This window comes from Saccoglossus kowalevskii, chromosome 8, assembly GCF_978046115.1.
Source record: "Saccoglossus kowalevskii chromosome 8, keSacKowa6.1, whole genome shotgun sequence".
NCBI classification, from domain to species: domain Eukaryota; kingdom Metazoa; phylum Hemichordata; class Enteropneusta; family Harrimaniidae; genus Saccoglossus; species Saccoglossus kowalevskii.
The window spans coordinates 21,191,898-21,218,891 of record NC_140648.1 but is presented as its reverse complement, the minus strand read 5'-3'; the positions used below and the strand labels follow the sequence as shown (position 1 = coordinate 21,218,891).

General features: G+C 35.2%; 2 protein-coding genes across 2 annotated transcripts in view; both read left to right on the top strand.

Moving 5' to 3' along the window:
- Positions 1 to 290: 290 nt before the first annotated feature.
- Positions 291 to 2,529, top strand: LOC144359406 (uncharacterized). Its single transcript, XM_078012551.1, has 2 exons — positions 291 to 479; positions 1,138 to 2,529. The coding sequence occupies exons 1-2, from the start codon at positions 291 to 293 to the stop codon at positions 2,527 to 2,529; spliced, it is 1,581 nt and encodes a 526-aa protein (XP_077868677.1).
- A 9,126-nt stretch (positions 2,530 to 11,655) lies between these two features.
- The window catches only part of LOC100369832 (telomere length regulation protein TEL2 homolog), a 29,205-nt gene continuing 13,866 nt past the window's right edge, over positions 11,656 to 26,994 (top strand). The window contains exons 1-15 of the mRNA XM_085502955.1: positions 11,656 to 11,740; positions 12,467 to 12,830; positions 13,778 to 13,981; positions 14,683 to 14,768; positions 15,138 to 15,206; positions 15,671 to 15,818; positions 18,448 to 18,550; positions 18,744 to 18,812; positions 19,043 to 19,184; positions 20,217 to 20,433; positions 21,576 to 21,677; positions 21,938 to 22,026; positions 22,880 to 22,971; positions 24,148 to 24,264; positions 25,321 to 25,392. Of these exons, the coding sequence (XP_085359081.1) occupies positions 12,469 to 12,830; positions 13,778 to 13,981; positions 14,683 to 14,768; positions 15,138 to 15,206; positions 15,671 to 15,818; positions 18,448 to 18,550; positions 18,744 to 18,812; positions 19,043 to 19,184; positions 20,217 to 20,433; positions 21,576 to 21,677; positions 21,938 to 22,026; positions 22,880 to 22,971; positions 24,148 to 24,264; positions 25,321 to 25,392 (1,872 nt within the window). The 5' untranslated portion in view covers positions 11,656 to 11,740; positions 12,467 to 12,468. The remainder of the gene's footprint in view (positions 11,741 to 12,466; positions 12,831 to 13,777; positions 13,982 to 14,682; positions 14,769 to 15,137; positions 15,207 to 15,670; positions 15,819 to 18,447; positions 18,551 to 18,743; positions 18,813 to 19,042; positions 19,185 to 20,216; positions 20,434 to 21,575; positions 21,678 to 21,937; positions 22,027 to 22,879; positions 22,972 to 24,147; positions 24,265 to 25,320; positions 25,393 to 26,994) is intronic.

Sequence of the window (26,994 nt, the reverse complement as noted above, 5' to 3'; positions counted from 1 at the left end):
ATTTACAATTAATGAACTGTCTTATTTTTTCTATTGTACTTTTAATTCAGTGGGTAAATTTATGGCGAGAATGTTTTTACTTTAACAGGAAAAATACGCCACAATATGCCATAATAGAATGAAGTATCGAGATCTCCCATTTTTGCTCAAAGACGTGCAATTTACCCATTCCTGGTTACGTGACGTACTGTCACTAATTAAATCCACGACGATCGAGTACGAAAAGCGTGCTTTCATTGCAGGTACGATCTCGCTACAATGTGACGACGATTACAACGTGCAAGTAAATGATGAAATGGAAAACTTGTATTCTGTCAATAGGTGGCGCTGTTTCCCACGCGCCAGGCAGGCTCACTCGATTTCGAAGACCATTTATGTGGCTTTGTTTCGTCACTGTCGCTGCAGTTATCTATTTGAGCTGTGAAATACATCATCGATTCTTCAGAGCATGCGTCATAGCCAATGTATCAGAGGAAAAGGTGGGTTTGGTAAAGTTAGGATATTTGATGATGGTCGAATTGTCCAATTCTGCAAGGGGCTGAGATAGGAGGGTCATAGAATAGAATAGTTTATTCGGCAAATGAATGTATCAAAACCAAGTGTAATTTGGCTAAGCCCTAGTAAATACATTTATTTTTGTTACGTATCAATTCAACAATTAAACTACAACACTCATTTTTCACCCCGACAAAGTCTCAACCGTTTTTATATTTCTGAATGTGGATACCTCTCCTCTATGGCATCTTAATTCAACTGGTAATTTGCGTAAATGCGATACTGAGTAAGTTCAATACTGTGTTGAACACCATCTAGATTCTAACCCACTGAACCCTTGCAGATCGCGTAATAAGAAAACACGCGGGTCAAAATTGTTACGTGACCGCGATGTTACATTATTATTTTGACTAAAAGCACGGCAATACATCTTTCTAATAAGTCATGCCCTCTAGCGACAAGCGCTGTTATGACGTAATTTGGTGACACGAAGACCAATCAAAGTGTCGATATCGTTTTGATCCACAGTCACAAATCAGTGATAGACACGATAATACCGTGCGTATGCCATGCTACGGATTTATTTACGTACTTGAATTATTTATAATACTAAATAAAGATGTTGTCTTGTTCTTATTGTAGCACGGAATCCAGTACGCCGCCGAAGATTTCCGCACTTTGTGTAGTCAGGAAAACTACCCAGACTCCTTTCGCTTGGAGACCAATGGTGGGGATGTGCTGATTGGTGACGCATGCGCTGAAAACATTTATGAATTACACGCGCATTATAATGACAACAAATTGAGAAAGCAGTGCAAACCATGGGTAGATATCCAGGGGCGCATACTTGGTCCGGGTTTAAACAAAATGCCTAAACAGAGACAGTATTATTTGAATTTTCAGAGCGTTAAAATAAATCACGTTGAAAACGGGCTGTTTGAAGTTGTTGTACCGAACGTGGAACCTGGAGAATACTGGATGGAGCTTCTGGTAACTCATGACTTCCGTTCCCTGGGGACTATGTACGGCACCGAGACGTACACGAACAAAAGATGTCTGGCGTGCGTCGATTATGCAGTAATCAACACACCTATACGAGTTACCCTAATTGAAAATGACCGATGTGTTATGCGTGAACAGACACCACTGTGTGGCACGGGGAAAGAACCCGGTAGATGGGTTACTCTCCCCGAATCAGGGTGTGATGGCGTTCTTTGCGAGGGTGATATCAACATCCTAGAAAGTTCCGGGCGCGTGTGGGCGCCCTATGAATGCCACTACAAATTGTATTCCCCGCACGAGCTGAAAAGCTGCACGGAGAGTAAAAATCTATTGTTCATCGGAGATTCACTAATCGTGGAAATAGCAGACGCCATGCTACAGCTGGAGTTGTTCGATGGCAGTCTTCCGCTGATTTGGGAACTCACCAAACGCGGCGCTGTTATTAATAGAGAGGCAGACATGCGACAATGGCGGAGACCATGGGACAACGACGTTTGGTTTGGATTTGATTTTATATTCGGAGATCCGCTGGGTTGTGGAATAGCATGCGTTACACAGATGAGCGACGAGGAGTTAAAGCGTCGACTCACACCCCACGGAGGCCTCGACATACTGGTGCTTTTCACCGGCGTACACGACATCGCGCCTATTAACCGTTCAGCAGCTAAAAACTACGATGTTTTCGAGCGATACAAACTGTTATTGCCCTTGTTTATTGAGAAGATTTCAAAACTCATGAAATCAGGTGGACGTATCATGTGGATGTTAGCTCCCTGGACCTCGGACCTTTCTCGGTGCGACTATCTCAGCAAACCGAGACTGGCTCTATCGAATACAATCACGAGAGCGGAAGTTGAGAAACACCCCCACGTGACGCTGATAGACTATTTCCAAGTTACGGAAAGTTGTTTTTGTGGTGATATACACAAAGGTAATCGTTTTCATCATTCTGTGCATGCGGATAAACATTATAACGGATTCGCCGCAAGAATGGTTGTACACCAACTGTTGACGTTGCTTTGTGCGAGATGATACTATAAATACATATGTGCAGGTTGTTGGGTCAAAATCTAACTTTATTTTTTATCTGACTCTTATGGACGAGGCTGAAGATTATTATGATTCGCCGCATGGGTTTATGGGTAATAACATGTGGTCATATCAAATCGTGAAAGATTGTAACATATATGACCTGCGTTTGTTTGGCTTGATTCATTATTGTAATATAGTACACACCAGGGGGGATAACAATACACAGTTTCCAACGTTTCTTTTGAATTGTCACGTGTATTTATGAACAGAAAATATTTTTATGGATTCGGGGATGCGATATAACGTTGGTAACAGATACAGAGAACATTGTGATAAAAATGATGTCTTACCCGCAGCATATTCCAAAAACCACCCCTTATCAGAAGTAGAACGATCCGACACGAATAACAACCAAATTTGGTCAGAGTACAAAGTAACGGGTCCTGGCAAATAACTGCCAGAGAGACGGCCGCTAAATGTGCCGTACTTGTGCTGATAGTCTACGAACGGACCGATTCCATACTCTAAACTGTCTTTCTCGGTTTCCGTGGAGAAATCTAGGAATGTCAATCTGATGGCCCTGGCGTTGGGTACCCGGATGAGATAGATGCATGTCTCCCGCAATGTGTAGTTATTCGGATAGTTCGGAGATGAGATGTTTGACACTTCATCTGAGTAGGAATTCCCACATGATTGTACTGAAAATAACCACAGAAGTAATTATTATTAAATTCCACCATTCTTAATAAAATTGTGTTATATAGTTGTGAAAACTACAAGTGTGATTATGTATGTAATTGGTTGGTGAAATGTGTCACAATATATTTCTACCGTAGATGGCGTATTTTAGTATTGTTTGTCTTTCTACCAATGCAAACATGTGCACCAAATGTCTTTGCCATGTGTATGTATGGAATTATATTTAAAAAAAAATCAAATTTATTCATTTTGGAATCGGTGGTGTCTGATTCCTCACCACTAGGAGAGCGGCTATTCAACTGTTTTCACACTTTTATTTTATGATGATCGCGACAGTGATGTAATCAGATGGTTTTAATCATGTGGTACTAAGTCGTGTTTCTGAATAGTATAAATTATCACAATAATTTGGTTTAACGCAACGATGTTGAGAGAGTTTGGATGAAGTTGGCGAAAATGATTCCTCGTGGTTGAAGTTGGCAAAGTTGCAAAGAAAGACAAATTGTATAGAATGTCAGTAAATTGTATAGAAAGTCAGTAAAGTTGTTATGACAGATTGAAAGTCGAATAAGTTGTATGGGAAGTTTATAAAGTGTTATGGAAAGTCACGAAAATTGCCAGGAAAGTCGATGTGTTGCATAGAAAGTCAGTAAAGTTGTCTGGTAAAGTGACAAATCGGCAAAATTGCAGAGAATGTCTGTAAATTGGCATATAAAGTAGGAAACGTTTGATGGAAAGACGGTAAAGTTGAATATAACGTGGATACATTTGTATGAAAAGTTGAAAAAGTTACCTTGAAAGTGAATAAAGCTGCATTGAAAATATGTAATGTTACAAGGAAAGTTTGTTAAGTTGTTTGAAAAGTCGATAATGTTTCCTGGAATGTCGCTAAAGTTGCATGGAAAGGATGGAAAGTTGTTAAAACTACATTGCATGAAAAGCTACATGCAAATTCGGTAAAGTTGTCCGGAAAATAAAAAAGACGCATACAAATCATAATAAAAAACATCGAGAGTGGGTAAAGTTGCACGGATTGTCGAAATTATTGCCTGGAAATTCTGAAAATTTGAAATGAAAGTCTATAAAAAGTTGCATTCGAAGTGGGCACATTTGCATGGAAAGTCCCTGAAGTTGCAAGAATAATTAGGGATGTTTCCTAGGAAGTCGGTAACATTACATGGAAAGTCTGTAAAATTGATTTGCAAGTGGCTAAAGTTGAATAGTACTGTGAAAGGGTTAATTATTCACTGGGTTTTTATTTTGCTAACTGACCCAGTGAATATGTAAAATTGAGCATAGAACACATTACAACCCAATGAATATGCCCGAAATGCTAAATCCCAGTGAAAATTAGTCTTTTTACAGTAACTCTTCAAAGTTGAAAATGGATGAATATGCATGGTAGGTAAGTGAAGCTGCATACAAAAATGAGAAAAGTTGCCTTAAAAGTCGGTAAAGTTGCATGGAAAGTGAATGGATTTGCATAAAAATTTGGAGAATTGCATACAAATTCCGCCAAAATTGCATCCCAATTGGAAAGTTTGTTAAGTTGCCTGGATAGTAGACAGCATTTGTATTGAAAGTGAATGGAAAGTTCGTATAAGTGCTTGGAAAGTCAGTAACAATTAGGTAAATTTGCATGGCGAGTCGGAAAAAGTAAATGCGTCCATGCATAATCTTTGAGACTTACGAATGGGATCTCCACATTTTGGACCATGCCAGCCCGTGGTACATATACATAGATAGCCTTGGTCACTGTCCTGGCTGTCGACACAGGTGGCGCCATTCTTGCACTGACTTGACGTAGTGGAATTGGCATCAGCAATGATGCCACATCCTGCAAAACACCAGCAATCAAATACTTTTAGAAAGTCGACATAACAGATTACCACGTGACGTTGCCAACTGAATAACATGCAAGCACGCTTATCCGTTTATTCATTCATTCATTCATTCATTCATTCATTCATTCATTCATTCATTCATTCATTCATTCATTCATTCATTCATTCATTCATTAATGCATACAACTATCTAACTCATTGATTGATTGGTTTATTAATTTATTCATTTACGCAACTGATTGATAGATGGATTCATTTATTATGTAACTGATTAATTAATTGACTGATTGATTGATTCAATCAGTCTTTCAGGCAACTGATTGATTCATTGATTTATTGACAATCATTGCCATTTAATTGACGAAACAAAACATTTTGAGTAGGAAATAACGTATATTCTAATGTTTCTATTTTTTATTTTGTAACTTATTTTTTTATTTCACAGGGGAATAACAACACCAGTGACAATAATGTCACGTGTTTACTTAGCCGCGCTCATCTTTCATGTGACGGTCCGTATGCTGGCAATGAGTTATAATTTTTACTGATCAATCACTGTTTGCTTTTCCATTTCATCTCGGAAATACAGTTATTTTGCTTGTGCTTGTTGTTGTTCTAATGTCGGACTGACATAAAACTGTATTTTCATAGACGACGTGACAGCCCCGACAAAGGCTAATTACATTTGAACACCTACGTGTTAATTTGCATATACGTGATTGGAAGCGCTGTACGCCCGAACATTCAACAGTTGAGAACTTACCAACCTCATTGTCAAATTAATCAATGCCAAATTAAATTATTTCCAATATAAGAGCGCGATTTGAATATGAACACACGGACATTAAAAGATTAATTTAATTAGAGCGTGAAAAATTAGAATTACTAAAAAGGTAATACCCCCTAATGGACGCGTGCTATAGCCCCGTCCAAGGAGATGGATTCCGAGTCGTGCCACACGCACGCAATCTTTTATTGCAGCTTGTGGATTAATTTCATTATAAATGCCCGTATATTGTCTGTTTTTTGATATGGAAATGTACGTATGATTACAGAAATGAATGCAAGAAAAAGAACACAATGTTGGTTTTGTCAGCTTACATCGTAATTGCTGATAGCATACATTTAACTAGGGTTGTTTACTTTACTGAATCGCATCAAAGATGCGGGTACCGACCCCTTTGTGAAATGGCGTTTCGGTTAAAAAGCGTGTCGTATTTCAAAGGATTCAGTTCAGATTCCGACGCAGGGTACGCCTCTTGGTTGACCGTAAAACAGCTGGTTTGACCCGACGCCCATAAACGTGTTACAACTATTTTCCAAGTGTATGTCTATAATGCTAATTAGATATGTAAATTAATAATATTAAAGTATTTCACTCAATCAATGCTTTATATATTTACAATAACACACGTTTCATAATTAGTAATTAATGATTATTAAGGCATTAATGATAAAATACCAGCGAGACTGCGTTGAAATAAGTAAATCATAATCGTGTGGTATATGTTTTAGTTATTTCACTCTTAAGACACAGATTTGAATACGTATATACAATGCTTATACCTAAAAAAAATCAGAATTGCGCAGTCACCTTGACGCCATTTAACCATAAAAACATGTTAAATGACACAAATATAACTTATACATTTGTTTGGTATTCTGATAATTTTTTTTAGATTGTAATATATACGTAAAATGTTCAATTCTTTGAAACGTCAGACTCAATCTTTCAGTTATTTAATCATATTTATAGAAATAAATTGGTGAATTGCGCCACTTTTCAGCCCTGTCCATGATGGTGGTGCCTCTTTTTCGGAATGCCGTGGCTCGTATATAACTGCTCTGCATTCACATATGTATAACGTACAAGTCATTGTACTCAAGAACTTGCTTTGCGTGTGGTCGTGTAACGGACGGCACGTAATGGATGCTCTTTGAGAAGGGATTCATGTTACGTCGAAACTTATCGGTACCAGGTAAATGCATTAAGAGGCAGATAACACCCGTTAAACAAATATTGTAATTCGACAAGGAGATACTACTCATTGCGGTTCTGCTGTTGTCATGACGACACAGAATTCTTTGGAAAGAAAATGCCAAAAATGATTGATTGCACGAGTGGTAATACATATTAATTCCGGTTACAAAAAGAAATAACGTGTTGCTGGAGATTTTAACTATGTACGAACTCTGACCTTTATGCATATTTAACGACAACATTCAGTTGTAATATCCGTTTAACATTGTAATGTTGACAGGTGTTCATTTTCGCTTCTTAGTTCTTAGTTCTGGAATACAGTACTTAACAAGTTCAAGGCCTAATTTGGTTTGTGAATATTTTTTAGCTATTTAATCGAAATTACATACTCGGAATTTGATTTATTTCAAATCTAAAACTGAGAGTGTTTATTCAGATTGCTATTCCAATGTTACTGAACTCCAAGGCTAATAATTGACCTATTTTGTGCGAACCTTAATTTTTCAGTGGGTTGCGCGGGGCGTTTGAGACTGCCAAGTAGTTTGGGACTACACAACTTTAAAACTCAAAATCGTTATTTTCTTCTTTCATATATACTGTCATTGAATTAAAGCAGAACATAAATATGCATATCAATTTTATTTTATTGAACGGAGAGTATTGTAAATCAAGAAACGAACGATAATGTGGTCGTTTTTGTAATCGATCCACAATAATTGCCTTATAGAGTAATTGTACCTATTCGTATGACAAATGTTGTATAAGGCGCATAACAGATTATGTTAATTTGCGATAATTCGTTATAATCTTGGTTGTGTTGTCCGTCTACGTAATTGTTTTTGACCCCCACCCAATGTTCCGTCATCATGCTTTTATACTACCGTATATACACATACAGATGAGGTAATATGTACCATTATTGGTGCATATTTCGTTTATTTACCATCGCTGGTATAAAACCGCTAAAAAATAAGTGCTTTCCACTCAACGTAATGTCAACATTATTACCCAAACCACTCACTTCACACTATGTTCTAAGTTTACTTAGTTGCAATGAAAACTGGTCCATTATTGGATAATTCGGTTATTTTATGTTACAGAGTACTGCACCTCGTGATGCATTAGGCGTACTGCATTGTGTGTTTTAGGGAAGGGGCAGTTCCCGTGTTATGGATGGTCAATACCACCCTCTACATTATATAAGTTGCCGCATTTGCGACACTATAACATACTAGTAAAATAACGTAGGAAGCCAGTAACACGGAGCCTGTCCTTAGGATGTAGGGCAACCGATGCGTGTACCGGAATAGAAGGAACGTGTGCATAGTGCCATGCTTGCTTTACGGCAAAATTGTACGTCATTTTAGGGATGTAATCTTGAAGCAATTGAACACTTGAGCGTGAATGTTCGTGGATTATTTGGATTACAAGCACTCTTATATCTATCTCGAAATCTCTATATAGACCATGCAGGGACCGTGTCTGCATTCTCCCTGAACGGAGAATGGACCTAATTGCCTAATTGTAATTAACTATCGAATAATACAAGTGAAATGTACATTGTAGTACGGAAAATAGTCAATGATATACTAATAGAAAGTTAATATTAGTGGTTTGGGGTCGGCGGATCCAGCAATTATGACTACACAGAGGCGCTGTGATTTTTGAATTCATGCCAGTTTGAAAATGTGTATCCAGGTTACATGATATTCTTCAAAAAATAATTTATAAATAAATAAATAAATAAATAATAAAAAAAAAGTGAATAGTGAATAGCGTCTCCGGAGGGACATGTCAAATTATCTTATAAAACCACAAAATTAAAACCAAACTAAACTAACGGTGGTTAAAAAAACTGTCACATAATTTGATAAATTACATTATAACCTACCTGTGACGACATAAATCGAGGTGACTGTCAGTAAATATAACGTTATAAAACGTAAAAATATCAACTTCCAATTACAGTTTTTTAAATTGACTGGGAACTCCATGACCAGCACGTTGTTCTCGTATTCTATATTAATCACATCTTGCAGAAAGAGCGACGACTGTCCAGTCGGCGGTTGAGTGGACTAAACGAGCTGTGCCCGCCAATGCGCGATATTCCTTTCAGGTAGCGTCGAACGCGTTGTAATTTTGAAACGCAATGATTGAAATTATGCTGTTCCCGAAGCCTTTATTAGTTAGGTAAACACAGTTTTATGCCAAGGCATTCCCCCAGAGGGCGTGCTTTTGAAACAACATTAAAAATCAATATTTCATCATCGTTGATTCATTGTGTTCAGGTTTACCGCTACAATACATGTTTTTAGTATTTGATTGCCAATGAAAAATATAAAAAAAGTAATTCATATTCTTATATGGAAGTAAGTGCAAACTATGCCGTTAATATGGAGTGTGGGTTGTACAGTTACGGTAAAGTTGGAAATTTAGTGACTGGATGGCAGCATGCGTGGTTTTTGTATTTGTCTACGGTACATTCAATAACACATGCCTTCCGGGTAAATTGAAATATTTAATGCCAAGTGTTTACATACATTAACCTAGATATACTATAATACATAAAGTGTTTTGGTGAAACAAATATAGTTCAATTTCGACATCTGACGTCACGGTGCTCTATGACGTGTATTATTACATTGGGCAGATCTTGAAGGCGGGATATTATAAATCGATAATTATCGATTTTAGTCCAATATTAGATGCTATATGTCAGATAAAATAATCTTAGACATCGTGACCCAGGGGGCAATTGATACATAGCTGGGTAGGGAGGTGCCCCTGAGTGCTCAAAAGTGTGGCCATACATGGATAGTGGTAAAATCTATACCCATATTTATACCAAAAATACCATTTCTGTCATCACTGTTTATTCCAAATATAACAGTTACCTATGGATCTGAGGCTGGGATCTGAGATGGAGATATTCGCTCGTATACGGACCCATAAGTATACCAAATCGTAAAAATAAGACCGATATTTATACCTAAAATCCAAAAAATGAGACACATTTTAGGGGCACGTCCCCATTAGGCCGATTCCATGTATTGCCCCCTCGGGTCGTGACTATGGGTAATACCGGTAATTACGATCAGGTCTGAGATCGTGATCAATATTCGATCGATATTAGCAGGATGGGACTTGAGCCCTAGTGAAGATTTACATCTGATCGCGAAATCTCTCATTATAAAAAAGGTCATTCCACTGATATGTGTTTTTTTTTATCCAAAGAAACGATCGATTTTTATAAACGTAATGATAGTCCTGTATTTTTATGTTTTTAGACGCTTCAAAAACTTTCGACCGTGTTAACCACTGGTGTTTGTTTCGCAAGTTATTGCACAGAGGCGTTCCAATTTTTATTGTGAGAATTATTATGTATTGGTATCGTAATCAACAGTTTAAAGTACGATGGGGATCTACTTTCTCTAAAAGTTTTCATACTTTAAATGGTGTTAGGCAAGGCGGTATTCTATCACCACGCCTGTTTACTGTTTACATAGATGGACTCAGCAACGAACTCGGCAATACGGGTATTGGTTGTCATTTATCTGGAAAATGTCTTAATCATTTAATGTATGCAGACGATATTTTTAATATGCCCGTCTGTGAAGTGCTTGAATCGTTTGCTGACTACGTGTAGTTATTTTGCCAACACTCATAACATCAAATTCGATACTGATAAAACGAAGTGTATGTATATACTGCCTCCTCGTAGTAGTATTACATGTATTCCTAATGTTTATCTACATGGTACTAAGCTGGATTTCGTTAGTAATTATTTATACCTAGTAATTATTGTTAACACATTAACCAATGATAGTTGTGACATAACGCGTTAAATGAAGTCTTTTTATGCAAGAGCCAACTATTTGGTACGTAATTTTAATAAGTGTTCTGTTCCAGTTAAAACTTTCTGTACAACGATGTATTGTTTGCATTTATGGGCTGTATTTTCCAAAGCTAATCTGAATGCTGTGCGGGTCGCTTATAACAACGCTTTTCGCGTTATATTTCATGTCAGTCGCAACTTGAGTATTTCTGAAACTCAGATTTTAAATGGTGTTCCCACTTTTTTAAGTGTTCTGTGCAAGTCCAAGGCTGGCTTTTACACAAGACTGACTGCTAGTGAGAATTGTTTAATTGTGGCAGCCATGTCTACTGACATGTTGAGGGACAAGCAACTACTGGAAAAGGGTCTTTTCTGATATTTATAAGGCACCATATTTCTAATTTCTGCTTTGCTGTTGTGTTTTTAGTAATTTTCAACTTTTTGTTATTAGCTGGTTCTCGAAATAAAAACTATTATTATTATTGGATAATTATCGACTTTTAGATCGATATACAAACAAGTACATTTTTTGACACCAACGAAGAGATATAGGAAACAGTGGTAAAATGCCCTAAAAAAACAGAACATGCTAAATTCACTCTATGTATTCTATATTTTTGTTCAATTTTCTTCATGCTTGTTACATGAAATGTCATATCTGTAAAAATTAAGTAAAATAACATTTTCACTAAGGAGTAGCATTGTAGCTGAAAACAAGTATTGCGCATGCGCATATTTGTAAATAAAGATGGCTGCGCCCATGATAACGTGAGGTTGAGTCTTCCATGATCTTCAGTTTCATGTGTTGAAAGGGTTGGAAGTTGCAATCTCATACCGGCCAGTTATCGACAAGTAAGTAAATATGGCCTTGCGTGGACCTACAGACCCCGGTAAGACCCTCGGGCCTCGGTACGGACTCCCCGCACTCCGATGGATTCAGGTGTCGCATTTTATTGCCGGTCTTGGCACAGTCACAGTTAATTTGGATTGGATCTGCGTGATGATGCATATATTTTGTCTGCTGCGGTTCCGTATCCTGCAAATGACAATAATTACTTGAACTTGCCTGTCTTTTATTTATCTGACTGTAGGTTGTTATCCTCTTCAGGGGGCTCCACCACTGTTCACCAGTACGAGATAAGCGAATCCCACGCCTCAGACACCAATCAAAATAATAGTACAATGAATGACTTTCCAAATTATCCCTTACCCTAACTCTCTAACACTCGAGCCCCTTGCATATGCCCCCCTAATTAATTATAGGAGGGGCATATACAACACATTAGAGAGTAGGGCTCGGGTTAGAGTTAGGATTAGAGGTAGGTTTACATTTGAAAGTCTTTCCTAATACATGTATAATAAAAATGACATAAATAAAAAATCCACAATTAGCAAAAGTTTGTTTGTGTACCGTAGCATTTTGTTATTTGACCAGTAGAGGGCGGCATATCAACTTGCCTAATATTGGCACCCTTCTGAAGGTGTTGGAAGTGTCATGGTGTCCATGTATCTTTCAAATATTTTCACTCTAGATAACAATGCAAATAATAAAATAAGTGTATTTTTTTTCTATTTAAGCAATGAGTGAACTTGAACTGAAATGCGAAGTCCGGCAAATTGTTCGAGAAGCTCAGAACCTGTTATCCACTACTAGCGATCCGAGTACCATCATCAAGACACTGGACAGAGTAAAATGCTTACTTCCAGGAAAAACTGACAGCAACTCACAGGACTTTAATATCGACAGAATTCTAAAAGCTAAAGAGGAATTCTGCAGCCAGCATTATGTGCGATTCTGTGAGTTTTTACTTCAAACACTTAGTCTGGATTGGTTTGGTAAACTAAGTAAGCAGGACAGAAGGCAGTCGTTTGATGTATTTTTCCTGGAAGGTGTAGACCATGCTTCATTGATGATATTATGCAGTGCTGTACAGAATACAACGTGAGTATTCATCATTATAGACATACCTTGTAGTATATACTGTAAAGGGGTTAATTATTCACTGGGTTTTAATTTAGCTTATTTCGCTGACTGGAAAAATGCGCTAAATTAAAACACAGTGAATATGTAAAATTTAGCATAGAACACATTATCTAAATGACGAAACCGTGAATTTAAAACCCACTGATTATGCCTGAAATGGTAAATCAGTGAAATTTAAACGCAGTGAAAATTAGTCATTTTACAGTACTCATAATCAACAAATATCACATGTACGAATATTGGTGGATGATGAACATATTTACCGGTATATTCCAGGTATATTTTATTTTGCAGATATCGACAATATCTGATGTTGATATATGAATATCTATTTGTCCATTTGTCTGTCAATGAAAGAAAATGTCAAATCTTAAACATGTATATTGTTTTATGTTTGTCGGTCTAATTCTATTTCCATTAATTTTATTAATCATATCAAAATGGAAAACAAAAATCATAACTTGAGACAGTTTAAAGTGAACGGCAGAAAGATGGAGTCATTATGAATATTGATAAATATTCATTAATTTGGTTTCCGTCTGTTATTTGGTTTTCTTGGGCATGATTTGTCTGATCACATGTACATTTTGTATGATGAAATGAACAGGGTGATTTCATTCAAACTTTGAGGATTATGTATATTCGGTGGTTATTCATTTCTATGTCGATTCTTCATTGTAATATATCACCTGATTCAGCTGAAAATTTGCACATAAGTACTATACTCGTAGGTAATACTATAGGGTGTGTTAATTTTATGATTTGATCAAATTTGCCGAATCGACGACCATTTTGTCTAAAATCAAATTCTGTAAAGGTGTCCAAACTCAATTGTGGTAGCTTTAAAATACTTTCCATGTCTGCTGCCGACCAATTTAAGTTCATCTTATTTTTTTCAATTCAAGCTACCAACTGAACAAATCGGTTCTGTTATTGGAAGATTTCATCAAACTTCACCGGATTAAAGACCTTATCTGGACCCAGTGTAGGGTAGTACCAGGTGAACAGACTGTAACCAAGACAACACAGAGTATGTTATGGGATCGACTAATCACATTGCTATCAACTCTATCCAATAGGATGGCTAACAAATTACAGACACACAACAGGTAATGAAATTCTTTTAAAGATAATTTCCTAGTTTTAAATTTATTAAGTTCCCTCATCCCGCATATTACATTTTATTTTGTTGTTGTGAATTTCCAGGAAATTTCACATTTTATCCCCTTCCAAAAAATGTAAGCTTGTCGCAAACCATTTCACAGACTTGCGTGTGCCAATTTTATATTTTATAAGCATATTGTGGTGTATTGACGCATGCCACTTTGTTTAGTGATTTTATTCAAAATGGCCAACATTTTTCAAATTTTTATACTTTTTGACATATTTTAAAAGAAAGAATGAATTAAAAGAAATAATGAGCTTGTTAATTTGTATTAACCCACTACTTGCCATTTTCATAATTGAGAATCACAGAATTTCAACAAACACTTGCTTGAATCCTGCTACAAATATCACACACCTGATGAGTTACTGAGTCATATTTTTGCCGAATTGCAAATTGCAGACTCTATGATGTATTTGGTTTAACCTTTTCACCACCAATCCTCTCTTTTCATCACATCCTTCAGCAGATTCGGACGAAAATAGCCAATAACTGCAAATTGACTCATATTTTGTCTGTTTGCTTCCAAAATTAGGGTTCATTTCCAGAAATATTGAAGAATATAAAAAAAAAATAGGCAAGAATAATTTGGATGAAAAAGTCTGCTGGTGTCATTGACAATTACTCTTTTCTTCTGTTTCTTAGTGACGTATTCTACCCACAAGTTTATTTCAAGATATTAGCTAAGGACACGCTGCTTGTACTTTATAATATTTATAAAGAAATTAAAGGTAATAACAAATTTTAAAAAACATGTTCTTCTTTAAGTTTAGATTAAATTATACTATTTGACTATTAATTCAAAATTTTGAGCAATATTCACTAGACGAAATTAACTTATTGATCAGTTCTATTGTAGTCTTACATGTCCTAGTTAGTGGATTTAAGTTATTTAATTTCACTAATCGGCGAAAATCAAACGCAGTATTAATTAATAGTCATTTAGTTACCCAGGGTTCTTTGCAGAGATATTTTCGTTAAACTGCATTTTGAACTTCATTTGTTGTTATTTATTTTCACATTTTTACACTCTGATATTGTGATTTATACATACATCTCAAAAAATTGAAAAATAATTTTTTTTGCTTTTTTTTTTCAAGCCTCCAGAGATTGTGTTGTATCGTTTGTGAGTAAGTTACTTGGTAAAGTCTGCGTACATGGATACACAGGTATGTTGTAGCAATTTACTCAATATGTATTGTACAATCAATAATGCTATGCATTGTCTGTTGTATTTGACAATATTGCCAAAAAACAATGGAAGACTACTAAAATGTTCCCCCCGTCAAATTCCCCGACAGGCTGACAGGTAGCTAGCTAATATAGCTAAGTGTAGGAATGCATGTTATGCATATGCACCAAAAGAGCTGCATTATTTTTTGTGTCTGTGTCAACTGTGGTTGTCACCTATGAAATTAGAATGCACTACTACTGAAATGAGACATTGTAATATATTCGTAAATAACAAAATGCAAAAACAATATCGATGAGTATTGCATGTTACTCCAAGTTTGCTGCGTACATGCAATTCACACACTATTCTGTCCTCAGTTGTATACTGTAATTTTATAGCGTTTTACATAACCCATATCACAATGCATGTTTAACATTTTTAAATACTTTCATTTTGCAGATTTATATCTTAGTTCGTTGTTACCTACATTTATACAGCTGACTGAGAATGATTTTATTTGGTGCAGAATTTGTTGTACTGTCATCACCGGTGTTCCAGAAAGATGTCTAGAGCCGGTTATAGAATACGTATTGCAACACACGCCGTGGTACGTATGGCTATACATCTATTTCAAAATCGGATACCAGGAACCTTTAACCTTTTGAGTGACATAATCTTTTTTCACAAAATAATGCCACCTAATTTTTTACCATTTTTTTAAGTCCCTGATTGGACGCAGTCCGAAAACGGGGACTTATGTATCTTAGAAATGCCTGGACCAATCACAATCAAACTTCACACATACATCATACATGATAGTATACATATGCACATCAATTTGTTTCATGATCTGATTCAAGATGGCCGAATGGTGGCCATTTTTGTGCTAAAAAATCATCAAAATCAAGCATTTATGGATGGATTATGCGACCTTGATGCATGTCATTTTATTTTTCAAATCCGATTTAAAATGGCCGACTGGCGGCCATTTTGTTTTAATGAATGCAGTTCTAGTGCCATATCTCTGCCATGCTTTGACTGATTATGTTCAAATTTTATATATTCATTTTACATCATGACATAGATATATTGGTTTGACTATCTGATTCAAAATGGCCAAATGGCACCCATTTTTGTGCTAAAAAATCATCAAAAATCAAGCATTTCTGGCATTCCAGAACTGGATCTTGGCGTTTATAGATAGATTTTGTTCAAACTTGGTACATACATTAGAGATTTTGGGTTCCTGATGAACGTCATTTCATTCTTCAGATCGGATTCAAAATGGCTGGCTGACATTTTGTTTAAATGAATGGGCTTCTAGAGCCATATCTGTGATATGCTTTGACTGATTATGTTCAAATTTTACATTTTCGTTATATATCATGTCATAGATATATAGTTATATTCAAAATGGCCGACTGGTGGCCATTTTGTTTTAATTAATGCTGTTGCAAAGCAATATTTCTCAATATGGACAATTACTCGTTTGACGACCAGATACAAGATGTCAATCATTTTAATGTTAAAAAAATCATCATAATCAAGCATCATCTTCTGGTCCCATACTTCTAACATGTTTATGTTCCAACTATATTACAATAAACAAAACTATATATCTTAAATTTGATAACTAACTGGGACTGTGCCATGCATGGCTTGTTTTTTTTAATTTTTGATCAAGATTTGCGAAAAAAAAAATATACATATTGCATCGAAATTTTGCCGGGAAAATTATGGCATTCAAAGACCAAAAAATCATAAGAGATCCTAAACAATAGGTTTTAATTACTAGCTATACATATAGTAAAAACTCCAGACAAGCTCAGGTCAAATCAAGTTTTGTTAGCTTTTACATACATTGTGTCTGTTGTGAATGTTACATAATGATTGTTAACATAATTATGATAATAAATTGTGTTTAATAAATGAGTTAAGGTTTGTCAGAATACACAAACCAGAAGATGCACCAATAAACAAAGAATATTTTTAGAGTCACATGACATGGGCCTTTAAAGTGGCATTCAGCCTTCGTAATGTTGTTAGAACTCACTATATACAGTCTATTGAGAGGTATTTGTGCTTGTGAAAATGCGCGGATAGTGAGAAAACAGTCCGTAACCACTTGATTCACCAGCGAATCCGATCATTACCGATTCAACACGCGTCCTTCCGGTGCTTTGTTATGAGACCCAGTTCCCATCAGCCTAGGGAGTTCACAATAGAAAATTCAATAGCTGACAGACTCGATCACGTTGAGCGTTGTTACGAACTGTCAACCATATTATGCAAATTAGTGGCCATGGTTATAGAGAAAGAACTGAGAAGAGTACTGAATACTACAGTCAATTGTGGCTTGGGTCTTCAGGTCACTAATGCTACAGGCTCACCTGTACTACGCTAAATGTTTGCATACTCGTGAAAGTTATACATCTATATATCCTTATGGATCTAGTGAGCTTTGAATAAAAAAATAAATAGACTACCATATCTGCTTGCTTCATAAGTAGCACATAAGTAGAATCGGTCACTGGTAGCATAGTGGTTGTTGCATCAGACTCATGATCGGTAGACCCAAGTTCAAATCCTACCATAGGCTGAACGTCAAAAAGGTCGACCCCTACCCTGGGTGAGTGTGCCACAGACTCAATGGGAAGGTCATTTCCACTGGCCGAGATTCATTCACTAACGAATGCGACTTTGGCGGAACCTTGGTTAAGGTCCGCAGGTGCTTGTGTTCGACCGGGCCTGGTTGACGCCAGGATAGCGCATTACAAATTGCCATTTGACAGAGAGATGGCCACACAGCCCTGTCATGTAGTCCCAAACATGAATATGACTTCTTTGGCAAAATGCACTCTGTGTCGTCACTCACTCTTGCAATTTGCACATACAAGTCAGGAGAGACAACAGTGACACTAAATGTCCGGAACTGTCGTCTGGCACAAAAAAATATTTAAAAAAAAAAAAAAAAAAAAGTAGCACATGGACTTATTAGAGAAACCATAGAAACGCATCATCAAAAGAAATCATATTTTAATAATAACTGGGTTCCAAGAAATGTAATTTTTGTTTCTCATATAGCAAACACGACACACATGTAGATACTCCAATTCATTCACATTTTCACTGAAGGTATAGCAATTGAGTACATGAAACAAAAACAAACATTACTTTAGTAAATAAGTCATGTATGTACCTTTAAAAACTTATTATTGTTATTTTATAATAAACAGGTTTGGAATGGTTTCTAAGCTCCTTGGTGACAGCGTCCTCAGCAATCAAAAGCTTTCGTATATTTTAACGCACAAGTGTCTATTACTTTGCCACTATGAAAAGGTGAGTTTAATGAGAACTTTTCATAACAATTTTGAAATGAAACTTTTTAAAAATTCTTGAAACTGACCTAGATCCATCATTTATAATATCAGTAATAATATTGTTCCTACAATGAGTTTTGTCAGTTATGAGTAGAAAATTTGCATTATATTATAAAACATATTTGCATAATGAATATTTAAATTGTTCACAGGAGTTAATTCTTCGTAATATAATTGGTTACTTGGCAGACGCTCCACAACGAAGGCCTCTCTTGATTAAGGTAAGTGACAGTAGCACTGGTAATCCCTGCTGATTCCTGCTGATTGTAATGGTGTGATCTTGTTTATTCACATTCACACTGGTGGTGAAACGGAACTTACATGTTGTTGTTGGCTGCATATGCCATGGTTTGGAAAGCAGTGTCAAGCCAACACTAATTTTGGAAGTGACAATGTGGTTCTAGTAAAAAAAAATTATTTTATTTACTTGTGGTTTCTTTTTATCTCTTAGGTATTGAAAACGCTGTTGGATGTCTGGAGTGATGGCAGTGCTCTGAAACATACCTCATATGACCAGCATCTGTATATTACCAAGGCGATACTTATATGCATCGGCCATCTGAACGAGTTAGAAAAACAGGCGAATAAAGATCGTAAGGAACTACCTGCAATCTTTGTCAAAAATCTAATCAATAAAATATCCACATGCCATCCAAACTACAGTGTGAACTGCTTTAATTTTGCTAGAAATTTTTGTATATTTTGTATCAGTGAAAATGTCTCTTCGTGGTCATACATGTAAAAAATGAAGTGTCAGCGAATTTCACAAAATATTTTTTTTTGACGAATGCCATGAAATCATTTCATTGAAAAAACTCCTAGCATTGAAAATTAAGCGTTTTATAACAGGTTTTGTTAATGATCATTATACGGTACCTACAGTATTGTAAACTGCTTTTTTTCACATTAGTCAAGTTTTTTTAAATTATTAAAAATTTATAAATCATATAATTTGTATAATTTTGTAGCAGGGAAGATTTCATTGTGATCTTTAACACAGTAATGCCACTGTATTTGTCTGTTATCTGTAATTGCTATCAGGCGATGAATCTAATGCAATCTGTTTGTAAAGTCAATATAATTTCAGTTTCTTTGCTGTACATTTACTTGTATAAAATGACCTTTTCAGTCAAGATACTTTCTAAATTTGAATAACCTCACTGAAAAAGTTACCCATGAAATGTTTAAGTATACAAAATTTTAAACTTCAAATAAAATCACTGTCTCTGTAATTTACCAACACTTTAAAATTGACATCATTAAGTGAATTATGGCTGGTATGGCTGTTACAGTACAATGTGTTAATCTGTTGTAACCTACTGTAAAAGGATTAATTATTCACTGAGTTTTAATTTTGCTTATTTCGCTGACTAGAAAATGCGCTAAATTAAAACCCAGTGAATATGTAAAATTTAGCATAGAACACGTTATCTAAGTGATAAAACCGTGAATTTAAAACCCAGTGAATATGCCTGAAATGGTAAATCAGCGAAATTTAAACCCAGTGAAAATGAATCATTTTACTGTATATTGTAACATTGTATAATCCCCCACACCCCAATCTTCTCCTCATATTTGGTTGCACTTTAATAACATAAATCGCTGTGTACTCGTATTCTCTACAGTTCTTATAAGGAAATTACTCGGTGGAATGCAGTGTCATTTGGACAGTCCTATTATGAAAGTGAGAAGACTTGGTATGATCGTCGCGGAATCGTTAACGCAAGCCGTGGATCATGGAGACACGCGTTTGAAGTTTGAATATCAAAGTGACGATGAAACTGAATTGTTGTTATCATTATTAAAGCCAGCTGTGAATCCAGGTGTTGAACAGATAGAAAGGTGGGGTAGACAAGTTACATGATTGGCTACTGGTGTCTATCTTATAATCAATTATCCAATCAGTGATGTGGTTTGCTGGATTTGATAACCAATTATTTTCCAGCTCAGTCTAACTACTAGGTAAAATTTGTGGTGAGCATTTCAGTCATTGGTATTCAGGCAAATTCACCACCTGGCAACCATCACGGTGGAAACAGAGGGTGATACCCCCCCCCCCTTCCAAAAAAAAATGTACTTTGGGGTAGTTGTAGAGACTCCCCAGAATAGTATGACAATATTACCAGAATTACTTCTCAGTTAAGTGCTATTTTCTCGACGTTAGCTGTTTTCAGCTGCTCTTTGACTGGAATTCCACAGCAGCTAGCGCAGGCCATAGAAATAAATTGTATAGCAATGTGAGTCTGAGCAACGTGGAACGTCTTGTGACATAGCCCCCCCCCCCCCCCCCCCCAAGAATACTTTACACAATTACCGATAGTCACTAAAAGCAAATAACTTGCAAAAAGTTGCCACTGGAGGGCAGTCTACCTTGATAACTGTTAGCATGTATACTCGCACCACTGTCATTGAACAAACACAGTTGCATTTGTTTATCTGCTTAGCGTGGATTTTGCTCATTGTATTGGTAAATTTAATGTGGTAGTGACATTGTGGCCAAAATTTTGTTTTTGGTTTTTATTGGGGGGGGGGGGGGTCACACTAAAATATTGAATTTATGACAAATTAACAGTTTATAGTTAAGCTTATAAAAATGAAAAATTCTATTTATTGTAGAATTATTAAAATATGACTTATTTTGATCATAGACCTCATTCATTCACACAAGTACTCATAGAGGAAATTTGATATTTTGTTTTTAGCTTAAATACTAGTATTTTGCTGTTTAATGTTTACAAAATAATTACTTAAATAATGCTTTCATCACTCTGATTTCACAATAAATACATAACTGGTATATGAAGTGTCCATTATCTTCAAAAAGTTGATATTATTATTTATCACTGGTTTGATCAAAAGTTAAAAAAATTTTGTGTGAATTTTGTTGAACAGGCTATAAAAGGACAACCATGTGAAAAATGCAGACTTTTGACAAACTGTAGTTAAGGCGGTTTTGACATTTACATAATGTGGTATTTTTACAGCCTATTGACTGAGCTAGATTTTGATGAGGAGGCGGAAGAAGATGTGTGTGGTGAAGAAAACAGTGACCGTCTTTATAAGGCAGAAGATGAAACCTTAGATAGGTATGTATAAAAACAGGAAATGCCAACAAATATATATCAAATTTTTTTTTAATGATAATATGCACTTACTCAATTATTATTGTGGTGAGTAATAATTTTCAAATGCATTTTTAATTATTTAATCTTTCAATAACAATGTAAAATTATGAATTATTGGATGAAATTAATAATTATTTTATTAATTATTCAAAACTTAGATCATATATTTTTCAGTCTAGTATTTTTTTTATAATAATTAATATGTTTTTGTTTTCTTGCAGTGATGATGACCTTCAACCCTATGACATGTCACATGACGTGAAAGTTAACAGTACTAAATCACCAATGTATATAAGAGACTGTATGCAAGGTAAAGGTCATGTAACCATGGCAACTTGGAAAAAATTTATTTCCATACTACTAAGTTTTTGTTTGATAGTATATGTGGTACCTAAAACTTTAATGTGAGCAATTTTATGATTACTGATATGGCAAAAAAACATCTATTAATCGTCAAAATTCTTCAACATTTCTCTGATTGATGATAATCAAGCTTGTTACAATGCATACAGGGTACGTTATCGGTCATGTATTATGACTGTTGTCCTGGTTACTGATTCAAATTTACGACTGGATGCCATTTATAACATTCTATGCATATTAATTAGCTACTTTGCATACTAGTTAACAATTTCCAATACACGCTGTTTGTGTAGATAAATAAATGAATGATAATACTTTACAATAATCTCCAGTTATTAGCAAATTTGCATACTAATTACTATAACTATACTATAACTGTTTTTTTTTCTGTACTTTACCAATACAAGAAAAAGGTTATTCATAATGTCAATAAACATGACTGGACCAGAAAATTCTTTTATTAGGTGTCTCTTTATACCAGGGTATTAGTTTCGAATTAATCAGCTCAATTAATTAATTTGCATAGTTAGCAATTAATTAGCACACTTGCAGTATGTCTCAGGTGTATAACAGCATGGCAATGAGAATCAACTCGCCGTGCATTGAGAAGAAAATGATATCCTGTTTCGGAGCTAAGTAACCCCAGGGAACTAACAACTTTTCAACATATTCCCTGTGCTTACTACCTACTTTACATATAGATGTTCTATTCTGAAATTTTTTAGTGATTTCATTTCATGATTTTGCACGTGTGTGAATGTGATATGTGACGATGTATTGTCTGTGTATATCTCTAACAGGTTTAATAAATCAAGATGATCCTGATAGATTGGAAGCTTGTATTAAAGTTGCTGAAAAGTTAGTCAGAGATCATCCACATACATTACAAGAGGTGAGATAGAATACTGTAAAATAATGATGGTTGCGACTCAATATAATCGCTGATTTTACTGCGGGTGGATCTTCTGAGAGCCCTTCAATATTTATAAAACTCAGTTTCAAGGTGGTCAACATAAATTAAGTTCTCCCAATCGTAGTATTCCATGTGATGTACACCTACCATGCCAAAAATGTCACGATTTGTACCGGACAAAATGGCAGATGAAAATGTGTTTACAACATAAAAATAGTTTGGTAGCCAATGGAAATACCATGTTCATTTCATTTCACTCAGCAAGTATATTCATGTACCCCAACGGAAAAATATTTACTCCTAAATATTGTTTATTTCTGCTATGTTTTGAAAAACGGTACTCCTGAAGGGACTACTTTGTTTGCTCTCAGACCTCATTTGCATATGAGGTGTGGAAATACTGATTTTGATTTCAGGGACGAATCAAAATAAACTGCAGTACATATGTAATAATTTATATGTTTACACATTGACCTTGTTTTCTAAGGTCTCTTGATTACTGTATACTGTAAATAACTATTTGAACACATGTTACCAAATTTTGCATGGCACGGAAAATTGCAAAATTGTGTAGTTTTTATAGTTTATTATTAAGACACCATGAATTTTGCAAACTTTTTATTTTCAACAATGTGAATTTTATGAAAACAGTATTGCTGTTGATCTTCTGTTAGTTAGCAATTTTTTCACATCATTTGTTTTAAAATGATGTCACTAAAGTCTTACGTCATGTGATTAATTATTCATGAAGTCAGATGATGTCACTAAGCCTTACGTCATGTGATTAATTATTCATAAAGCTGTTCAATTATTACAAACAAATGAGTAACAAAAATAGAAAAGTGACACTGGATAGAGTGGTATGTATTTACTGTTGAAATAATTTTTCAAGGGCATTAAACTTTCTTGGGATTCACAATATTAAATTATCGATAATTTACAGAAAAGTATCATAGTTTTGTTCTAAAAAAAATAAATATCTGCACATATTGTACACATTTTATCTCTTTCACATGCTGTACCACATTCTGTGTTCAGCAGTTCTATTTTTTAGTCAGATTGCATAGTCATGACAACCACTATCATATGACCTCATATTCAGCACAGTATGCAATTTTTTTTTTTTTTTAAAAAACACTTATTTGTTCTTTTTAGGTCTGTGTAGAATTTCTGAAATTACTGCTGCACTTACAAGATAACTTTGCCATAGACAACTTTCGATACTTAAGACATTCCGCCATGGTTGCCATTGGTGTACAATGCCCAGTACAGGTAATCAGTTCTTTAGTGTTTAGTTCTTGAGTCTTTTAAATGTCGATATCAAATTTGAACACTTATCGCAAAATATGGTCATATAATTTTTTTTTCATAATGTTTAAACAATTTTATTCAAACCCTGTTGAAAAAAAAAAAATTATGTCCATTTGGGTAAAAATTAACAATGAAATTATATGAAAATACAGAATATTTTGCAAAATGTTGTAACAAATTTATAGCATGAAAAATTGTAGTGCTCAAAGAATAATCCTGCAAAGTATGTGTTAATGAAGCTGCATGAACAATGACAAATTAGATACCTTTTAGTTGAAAATGAACAAAGAAATTATGGGCAATTTACGAAAATGTGAAAAGTGTTGTACCTGACATTTTAACGGAAAATACAAAAAACAAATGTTTTTTTTTTAATAATGATATGATAGGATTTACTTGCCGCCAATATTCCATCATGTGATCACGTAGTAAAGAAGAGGTGGCACTGAATTCAGAAGAATCCTTAATCAATCGAAACACTATCAAATTTGCCTCAAACTTGTTCATTTGCTATCACTGGTTTCGTACATGTACCAATCTTACACGTGATGGCACTTCAATCATACCTGGTAATGACCCGTTCGAATGTCAAACACGCAGACTGGAATAGTTTTCCAAATCCATACCTCACTGATGATTTTCATATTGTCCAGGGTCTGGCAGTTATTGGATGATGCAATCTACAAAGATATGTTTTGAAAGATCATTCAATTTGATTTTTCTCTGAAACCTGTACATTAAATCATGCCTAGACACCATGGCTGGTTTATCTTATTAGCCATGCAAGCATAAAATACTTTCTGTTTATTGGTCAGATTAAATGCTGCATGCTGAGAAATCCCCCAAATCATGTGATCTGTACTTGTTTACATTTATGGTATTTTCAGTTATAACCAAATTTTCTATAAATAGCTGGTCATGACTGTGTTCAGTCGTGTCTATGCATTTGTTATATAGGTCTCAGAGACCTTGCAAAAGACATAGATTCTAGATCCACACTCTTCTAATTGTTTCCAGGTTGCTGATTATCTGACTGCCGAGTTTTACAGTAGAAATTACAATCTAAGACAGAGGATGGACATGCTGGAGGTATTGCGTCATTTCTGTATACAAAGGGACATTATATAATAGCTTTTTTCTAACCATGATGCTAATCAGTAAAAAAATCACACATTGAGCAACACACACATTTTTACCCCAAACAATATCAATAACCTTGGTTCCTACAGCGGGCAATGTGTACATGTATGAATACATTTTGAGGCATGAGAATAAAAAAATATTTTTTTTTTTGGCTTGGTGGGGTGGGAGAAAATGAATATGACTGAAATATAAACCACTAAAAATTTAACTGTTTTTTATTTTACATTGTTATTTACACCAGAAAATCACAGTGCTTACCTCAGTGATCTAAACAATATGACCTTCGTGTCACAGCTGTAATTGTGGTCATAGAGGGCATACTTTGATTTGCAAGTGAAAAAGTTGGTAAAAAAAAAATGGATTTGGTAAGATTTGTTGATGCATACAATCACCATGAAATACAACATGATTTCCTGCTTACTGTATTAGAACTCCCTAGGCTAATGAGAAATAGATCAATGACAGCTGGCCTTCCTCATGCACATACACGTATCCATGAGATTATTGTTCTTTTTTATAAATAGCTATGTTATCTACAGGTGGTTGCTGTGGAGACCGCATCCACATCTTTTCAACTGAATATATCCTATCACCCCCGCTGTGTTTTCTCCAGCAACTTTTATGTATATACATATCCAGCAAACTTTTTTTTTGCAATCAGAGGTGTCTCGACAGGGATTTCCATCCATCTCTTTCTCTTTCTCTTTTTTTGCTTCCGAACTTTCACATTCTCGCCCACCATTGTAGTATTTTCTTGCTACTCTCCAAATATACTCTATCAAAATACATTTTTGTACCAAAATACATTTTGATTTGCATTATTCATGAGTAAACATCATAAAAGCAAATGACCATTCAGTGCTTGTTTTAGAAATAGGGTACTGATTGTCTGATTGTATTGTTCCCCTGCAACAGAAGGTAGGCACACACTGATTGGTGAATTTCTTCTTTCAAGATACTTACCGGTAATATTATAATGAAGGTGTATTTCACCACATATTTGTCAACATCAGGTGTTGCAAAAAGGTCTGGGTTTTATAACAATGAATTTTTTTCAGAGCATACTATTTAAAAAAAAGAAAAGAGAAAGTCACAGTCGAGTGGTTCAATATATTCCCTAAAAAACTTTTAAAAAAAGTCCTAAATTTGTATTAAACATATAATCAAATCTATAAAACAAAGTCATTTACCGTGTGCACTTTTTAGCTCCGCTGTCGACTTTGTCGAGCGGAGCTTATCATATGAGTGATTGTCCGTCGTCGTCCGTCGTCCGTCGTCGTCGTCCGTCGTCCGTGTCAATGTTTTACTTTTTCGACTTCTTCTTGAAAACTACAAGCCTAAATGCTTTGATACTTGGTGTATATGTACCTTGGGTAGACCTCTCTTAGGTTTGTTCATTTCATGTTGATATCTTTAATTCTCTAATTTTGGTGAATATTTTTGTCATTTTTGGTAAAAACTATATTTTCGACTTCTTGTTAAAAACCGCAAGTGCAATTGCTTTGATATTACATCTATAGGTACTACATGTGGACCTCTCTCAGATTT